The 8761-nt window shown below is 39.4% G+C and overlaps 1 protein-coding gene across 1 annotated transcript; it reads left to right on the top strand.

Moving 5' to 3' along the window:
* Positions 1–286: 286 nt before the first annotated feature.
* Positions 287–4124, top strand: LOC140539794 (E3 ubiquitin-protein ligase TRIM39-like). The gene is made up of 8 exons (XM_072662560.1): positions 287–311; positions 1254–1344; positions 1894–2462; positions 2580–2675; positions 2777–3010; positions 3106–3268; positions 3402–3428; positions 3541–4124. The coding sequence occupies exons 2-8, from the start codon at positions 1278–1280 to the stop codon at positions 4122–4124; spliced, it is 1740 nt and encodes a 579-aa protein (XP_072518661.1). The 5' UTR covers positions 287–311; positions 1254–1277.
* The last annotated feature ends 4637 nt before the right edge of the window (positions 4125–8761 follow it).

Raw genomic sequence — 8761 nt, 5'->3', positions numbered from 1 at the left:
GAATGTGGAAAGTGAATGTCCCATGTCACGCCTGCTTATTTTATCAATACATTTCATACACTCTGTTATTCTGCATGAATTTTGCTGTGTTAAAATAATCATCTGTTCAGATCTTAACTCATTCCGCTACTAATCACAGGTAGGCAGGACAGTGACATCACACAATATAAGGGAAAGAGCAACTGGATGAATCAGGAAGATCACGGCTAAATCTTCCTTCACAGTAGTGCTGAATTTCACTGCTGAATATTTACCATTCAAATACAGACAGTTCTGAACCTCCAAGAAAGAAAAAACATAGCAAATTAAAGGTATGTACAGGTTTCCATATTTTCCATATTTCAGATTCTGCTGGTGTTTTACCCAAAGTGTTGCACAAACGTTACACACAGAAGAGAGATCAAAGAGAAAACTTGAATGTAAGATCAGTGTTTGTTTTGCTGGATGTTAGAAAAGAGATATGATGAACCTTAAACACTCAAACAGAACAGCAAGTGAGAAACTGTGAAAGTTAATTACAGGTACTGACCTGAGACCTGTGAGAATAGTCAGAGAAAGCCTGTCTTTATTACAGTGTAATAAAGACACAAGATTACCTGTTGGCAGTACAGTGGTCTATAGTGTTCTTGCTTATGTGAAGGTGATATAAATCATACAGTTCCTTTAAAAGTTTTCACCCCCTTTTTATAAATGGAATAGTGGTCAATATGGTTTTGATTTTTACAAAAACAACTTTGAGAAAAGGTTATTGAAAAGTTGAAGTCAAACTTAAACAAAAAATGTCATCCTATGGAGTTCACTAGAGCAGGCCAACCTCACACACTGAGTGACTAGAAGGAGACTAAAGACACCAAGACACTTATGACTACTCTAAAATAGTTCAAATGGATGTGACTACTAGCAACTCTAGCAAAAGTTGAATTAGGTCAGTCATTGTAAAGGGGGTCAATATTTAATGAACCACATATTTTACATGATGTATTTCATTAAATAGACAGATAATAATACAAATAAATAAAAACAGATTCATACAAAGTGAATATTTTATGTAAAATAAAAGTCAACTATATTGACCATGAATTTATTATAACAATGAAAAGGGAAAATATTCATGAATACTTTTTAAAGGCACAGTAAGTTGAGGAGACAGGTTAATTGTCTAAAGCAGATTAATCAGTCAGTACAACCTCACACTGTGTGTGCATGTGTGTGCATGTTAAACCTTTGAACATAGTCTTTTTTTTGTTGGAAAGGTTGAAAGGAGAGGAAGTGAGTCAATGGCAGAATCTTCTTCTTCACAACCAAGAAAAGGCAAAAGAAAGAGTATGAATAAATCAGTGAAGTGTAAGTTAAACAGCACAAAATGTCTGTCTGTGTTTGTTAACTATAAATGACCACTTCTTTTCAGGTGAGCTTAATTTCAATATTCTTGTGTATCCAGTTAAAACTGGAGTAGGTGATTTATGATGATATATGTTTTAATCCAACACACTACATTCAGCCCTCCTTCCTTCTAAAGCCACTTCCACAAAACACACAAAGCCTGACTGACTGGTCATGGCAGAGAGTGTTAACATAAAGCTAGCATTAGCACTGAACTAATACATAATGTAGCTACATAAGTAGCATTCCTACATTGGCAACATAATTCAGCAAATAAACTCCCCCATAAACTAAACAGAAAAGATAACGACCCTGTGAATCTTGCTCAATTTGTTCGTGAGATAAATTGGTGGACAATGGAACAAGGATAGGTATGAATTAAATGATTTGATAAGGGGTTTTACAGTCCAGTGTTCAGTGTTACAAAAGCATTATTACTTGTGATTCATGTAAAAAGTATAGTATTAATTAATGATTCCAAAATTTTTCTTAATTATCTGTCAAACACAGTTGCACATGACTCCAGCAGTCCTTTGTCTGAAGTTCAGTTCCAGTGTTCTATCTGTCTGGACATGTTCACTGATCCAGTCTCCACTCCTTGTGGACACAACTTCTGTAAAATCTGCCTCACACAACACTGGGACATCACCGAACACTGCCACTGCCCATTATGTAAAGAGAAATTCCCCAAGAGACCTGAACTGAAGATCAACACAACACTGAGAGAGGTTGTGGGTCATTTCAAGAAGAAAACTGCTCTGCATAAACCTGAGGTTCTTTGTGACGTCTGCTCTGGACAGAAAGGTGAAACTGGAGAAAAGGCTCTGAAATCCTGTCTAGATTGTGGTTTGACTTTCTGTAAGTCTCATTTAGAAGCTCATATGTTTGTTCCAATACTTAAAAAACACAAGTTAATAAGTCCAGTGCAGAATCTGGAGGACTACATATGCCAGAAGCACAAGAAACCCCTAGAGCTGTTCTGTAGAGATGACCAGACGAGCGTATGCCAGTTCTGTACTGAGACTGACCACAAGACCCACAACACTGTTCCTATAGAGGAGGAGAGTGGAGAGAAAAAGGTAGTTGGCACATTTACTTTCACTAATCAACAGCTAACATATAAAAAGCACAAAAGTTATTGTAATTAGAAAATCCAGCAGCCAAAAAATACCCTTCACTTTCCTCTCTGCTCACAGACACAGCTGGCAGAGACAAAGATGAAGGTGCAGCAGATGATCCAAGACAGACTGAAGAAGATCAAGGAAATCCAACACTCAGTAGAGATCAGAAAGGTGGGTAAAAAGCCTGGACATACCAAGTAACCTCATCATCATGCAGTTATAATTAATCCTAATTGTGTTTTGATTAAAGTGAAGCGCTCTGCTTCCCTCAGAGAAACTCAGTGAAAGAGATCACAGACAGTGCTGAAGTCTTCACTGCTCTGATATGCTGCATTGAGAAAAGCCAGGCTGAGCTGCTTGAGGTGATGGAGGAGAAGCAGAAAGCAGCAGAGAGGCAGTCTAGGGACCTCATTAAAGATCTGGAGCAGGAAATCACTGCGTTAAAGAGAAGAGACACTGAGCTGGAGCAGCTCTCACACACTGAGGACCACCTCCACCTCCTACAGGTCAGTGTTCCTCTATCTGCTCATTGGCGATGCAGCACATCACACAACACCACTGCCCATACCAAGGATCTCTCCTCTCTCCTGCTGGACTGTAGATTTACTCCTTCCTGTTCGCCCCCCCAAACACTAAGAACTGGTCTGACATCAGTATTGATCCTCATTTGAGTGTGGAGAGTGTGAGGAATGGTCTGTCTCAACTTCAGAAGAATCTGAATGAAAACCTTAGTAATGCTATCAGTGAGATGATCAGAGAAGCAGGTGAGGAACCTTACATATACACAGTATCCAAACAGAAGTCCAACTGACCAATGAAAAACATAGTTTGATTTGTGTCCTAAAATAATCTAAATAACTTACTGTACTCTTTTAATGCAATTTCTCTTCTCTACAGAACTGAGGAAAATTCAGCAGTACGCAGGTAAAGTGTGGTGTCTGCCTGATTCTCACCCACTTCCAGTTATTTCTGTAAAGAAATTGTAAAATATTTATATTATTATTAAATATGATTTCATTCTGTGTATTTCGTTCAGTGGATGTGACTCTGGATCCTGATACAGCTCATCGCTGTCTCATCCTGTCCGACGATGGAAAACAAGTTATGCATGGAGACACAAAACAGGATCTTCCAAAGAATCCAGAGAGATTTGATAAATATGTCTCTGTCCTGGGAAAGGAGGGATTCTCCGCAGGGAGATTTTACTTTGAGGTGCTGGTCAGTGGGAAGACTGACTGGGATTTAGGAGTGGCCAGTGAGGCAGGTAACAGGAAGGGCCAGATTAAACTGAAACCACAGAATGGATTCTGGACTGTGGTTCTGAGGAAAGGGAGCAAGTATGAGGCTTGTGCTGGTCCTGGAGTCCCCCTCTACCTGAGAACGCAACCCCAGAAGGTGGGGGTGTTTGTGGATTATAAGGAGGGTCTGGTCTCCTTTTATGATGTGCAGGCCAGGTCTCATATCTACTCTTTCACTGGTCAGTCTTTCACTGAGAAACTCTATCCATACTTCAACCCTTTTCTTAATGATGGAGGTAAAAACTCAGCTCCACTGATCATATCACCTGTGTTTAAGACTGAACTGACCTACACTTTGTGCAGTTTGCTGACAGACGAATGAATATTTCAGTTAGGAGTATCAATATACTGTATATATATATTTTTTAATCTCAAATGTTCTGTGATTCACTGTAATAATGAATTTAAGATGGTCATTATTTGGCTCGTTAGTTTGCAAATCAACAACTACAGTTCTAGCAAGGAACTGTAGCAAGGGCGCAAGTTGGATTTTGACATAAAAGTGTTCCACAGGGAGCCCCTGGGGTTTGATTAAGATAGACTGCAATTCTACATCATATAGAGCCTTTATTTATAGCCTATATTTATAGTAGCCAACATGCTAATAAAGGGAGTCTGTTTTTCTGTCTGTATGTTCTGTTTTTCTGTCTGTCATTCATGATAGAATATCTAAACAAGGAAACATTCATAACTTTTACATTTAATGTTAATTAATTCATTTTTATGTTAGAAGTTAAATGCAACTAATGACAAACTACCTGGCAGCTACTAGTCTCTGTCACCAAATAAAAGAACACACTAATATTTGCCATATGAACATATGTCTATTCATTTCCAAAACACACATATGAAACATTGTGCATCATCTGTCACAAGACTGAATCTCACTACCAACATATTAACAAGTCATTATTCCACTTTACCTGTGACCCTGCCTCTCCTCAGTATTAGACACAATTTTAGTACACAGCTATGTATTATTGTTATTATAGTACATAGCCTACATTAAGTGAGAGACAATTAACAAATCAGTTCCTAATTATTTTGTGCTAATCTCCTGATGTAAAGATAGCAAAAGCTGTAAAATGGACACTCCCTAATCTAAAATCGCAAATATGATGCCATGTATGCATCTTTATTACACACACACACACATTTGTAAAGCTCGTTTCCCTGCTGGAACAAAAAAGGATGCTGGTCACCAGCAAAAGCAGCATATCGTCACAATCAAGCAAACTTTACAGAAACTTTACAGAAAGAAATGCAAGTCAAAGTAAAAAGATTATTTTGACTTATTATTTAATTATTTAATATAAGTAATTGTGTAGCATTTATATTGGTCCATTTATCAATTATGACTAAAGAACAACTGCCAGATTCCTATGACTAAAAAGTAAAAAATGACAAAGATGGTTTTCTAACCATTTAACTCCACTGCTGCGTTCTCTTCACTGGCTTCCCAAAGCTGCCCGCATCAGATTCAAAACCCTGACACTGGCCTACAAAGCCAAAAATGGACCAGCCCCTCCGTTCTTGATGGCAATGGTCAAAACCCGATCAGTACCAAGAGCCCTTTGTGCTATTGTGAAATGTAAACACAAATTGTGAACATTTTGTGATGATATTAAATAAACTGATGTTAGCGTGTTTCTCTATGGACTAAGATAACATATTTCTTTTCACTACTACACAGACTATACCACCTTTCCTCCTGTCTTTGTCTTATTTCCTTCTTTATTCTTTCCCAGGACCTGTTTCCAGGACAGACGGTCATAGTCATAGTCATCCTAACTTCGAGGAGGTGGTATGCAAAAGCTTAAACAGCAATAAAAAAAATCCCCTCCCCTCGTTTTTTTATGGACAGTACCCATTGATTTTCATACTTAGATCTACAGTCAATGGCATTTATGGTCAGGTCTCAAAAAACACAGATACCAAGATTCATTGGCAGAAACACATGCCCCGCCATGTTTGGTGTGTGGTATGCTTCAGATCACGAGCACTTCTTTTCGTTTGCCATTATCTTTCTATCTTTCTCGTACAAGTTTATCTTGGTTTCACCTGTAAAAAGAATCTTGTTTCGGAACTGGGAGACTTGGTTTCTAAGTCTTATCTGGTATTTCAGGTTTTTGAGTTTTGCTAGTGGTGTATGTTGTGACAGTGTTCATTTATAAAGGTCCTGTAACTCTTTTCAGCAAGAAATCAAAACACTCAATTCATTTTACCTACTGAGATTTTCCAGATTAACTACATTACAATATAACTGCCAAGTTCAAAAAGAATGTCTGTATGAACTGCCTGCTTAGTTTATAACAGTATCATTTTAAATACTTTTATCTATTATGTACAGGTTTTGCTGTGTTAAAATGATCAGTCCCCATCTTTAGTCAGACCTCAGCAGTTGTTGTAGTCATATATTTGCCTTAGACATTCTAATCATAAATGGACCTCAGCAGTGCTATTCTAGTTATAAATTGACCTCAGCAGTGCTAATCATAAAATGTACCTCAGCAGTGTTATTCTAGTTATAACTTGACCACAGCAGTGCTATTCTAGTTCTAAAATTACCTCAGCAGTGTTATTCTAGTTATAACTTGACCACAGCAGTGCTATTCTAGTTCTAAAATTGACCTCAGCAGTGTTTTTCTAGTTAATAAAGATTGAAATAAAGATTCAAGAAGAAAGGCGATTCACTAACATCATTACAAATTAGGCACTTTTACCCAGAAGATGGTAATTCTCTCTACAGGTTTTCTGGTACAATCAACTTATTTATAGATTACCTCGTCTTCCACTGTGTGACATGTTAATGAAAGATCACTCTTAATAAAATTTACATCATAATAATGTTGTGCACTTATTAAAATGTTCTGATGTCCGAATATTCAGCTAACTAACTACTTAGCGACTAGCTTCTCGTTTTTACAAGTCTAAGCTATCTGACAAGTTCAGCAAACTAGACAGAGTTATTTCTTTTTACTGTTTATTTGAAAAACTCTCATCTCATAGAAATGAAGGATCTCAGTTCTAATCCCTCATTTCTTCCTTTTTCAGTTGTTTCATTCCATCCTCGACTGTAACCTCTCTCAATCATCTCATCAACTCTACTCCTCACTTTCTGCTCTTGCTCTCTCATCTTTGGTTATCTATTGCACCAGCTGCCAGATATTGCCAGTTATTAAGATATTTTCATATCCACTGGTCTCTAATTTGTTTACCATGCTCTTTTCACATTCCCAACACCACTACCAATTGGCTAATACTTAGTAAATAATAAAAAAACAAATAGCAAAAGTATTACCTACCAGTTTTTTAATTAAAGGTCATTTTCCATAGCCATTAGTGAAGGAAAGTCAGATAAATAATGGAAGGTTAGATCATAGATAGTTCTCTCAAAGCAGTTTTACAGAGATCCCTGTCCAAGCTTCTTTTAAGCAAGCAAAGGACTACAGTATCAAGGAAAAACTCCCTCAAAGCTGGAGGAAGAAACCTTGGGAGGACTCACAAGGTGGGACCCATCCTCCTTTGGTCAAAAACAGACCTAAATGATTGATAAAGGTCAAGCAGCTTTCCCTGACACTGGTGGTCTTCAGATCTTGACCCTAAGAGCAACAACCAGGACAATTTTGTGTTGAGTAGTACCTTCTTCTGTTTGTTACCTTGTCTCCACCTTTTACCTGCCTTGTCGATAGTGTTCCCACCTGCGCCTTCTTTGTAGTCCTGCCCTCTTGTTATTATCTTCAAGTGTTTCTAGTCAGGGTCAGTGTATATGTAGTTCCTTTGTTTCGGTGTTCCTTGTCTGGGTTTGTGTATGTCTGATGGCAGTTCATGGTGTGTTCGATTGGACTATTTGTTACTAGTTTTTGTTTCTTTTGTTATTTTGTAATAAAAATGTACTGCCCTGCCGTCAAGCTCTGAAGCCTCTCTCTGAGATATACTGAGATACAGTATGTCAGCAGGCCCTTCCCAAACCAGGAAAGAAACTCTCCACACACTCACCGTAGATTTAAAGAGGGGCTAGGTCGGTGCAATGCAGAGCCAAGATATTCTCTAAACACCAGGCTGCCAACTTCAGGACCTCCTCTCTGTAAGCTGCCTTGTCTCCTTTTACCAGTACACAGCTCTGTTCAACGTACAAGTTGAGGAGAGTTGGGGACGAAGTCTCACAGTCTTGGGCTGGCTGGTGAGAAAGTTCTTTATCCAAGCACATGTGAGAGGAGGGAAGCCAAGAGTTTCCAGTTTGGTGATTAGAATGTCCGGGATGATTGTATTGAAAGCTGAACTGTAATTCACGAAGAGCATCCGCACCTAGCTCTGCTGCTGCTCCAGGTGGTTTAGCACAGAGCGGAGAGCTATGGCGTCCTCTGTGGATCTGGTGGGGGTCGTAGTCTGGGGGGAGATAACCCCTGATGTGCTGAAGAACCAGCCTCTCGAAGCACCTCATGATTTCTGAAGTGAGGGCCACAGGACCATAATCATTTAGGCTGGAGATGGGAGACTTCTTCGGCACTGGAATGACTGTGGCTGATTTCAGGCAGGGCGGGATGGCTGCCGGTGCAAGAGAAAGGTTGAAGATTCTGGTAAAGATGGGGGCGAGCTGCTGGGCACATGCTTTGAGAAGCTTGCCAGGGATCGTGCTCCTGTACAGTGAGTGGAGAGGTACAGGAACCGGGTGGGGATAGGAGCAGAGCTGGGGTGGGGCAGGATGGTGGGCGCAGGGCTGCAGAGTGCAACAGAGATGTTTCAAAACAAGCAAAGAAGCAGTTTAGCTCCTTTGTCCAGCAACAATCCACGGGAGGTGTGGCAGGGCTTACAAGACATCACAAATTACAGAGGCTGTAATCTGACAACAGGAGACTGGAGTGCTCCCGTGGATTGTTGCTGGACAGGTGGGACTCTGTGCTCCTCTTATGTTCCGCATTGGCTTTTTTGATTCCTCCATTTAGGTTGGATGTTGTT

This window comes from Salminus brasiliensis, chromosome 18, assembly GCF_030463535.1.
Source record: "Salminus brasiliensis chromosome 18, fSalBra1.hap2, whole genome shotgun sequence".
NCBI classification, from domain to species: domain Eukaryota; kingdom Metazoa; phylum Chordata; class Actinopteri; order Characiformes; family Bryconidae; genus Salminus; species Salminus brasiliensis.
The sequence above is the reverse complement of the archived record's forward strand: the minus strand, read 5'-3'. Positions and strand labels throughout refer to the sequence as shown.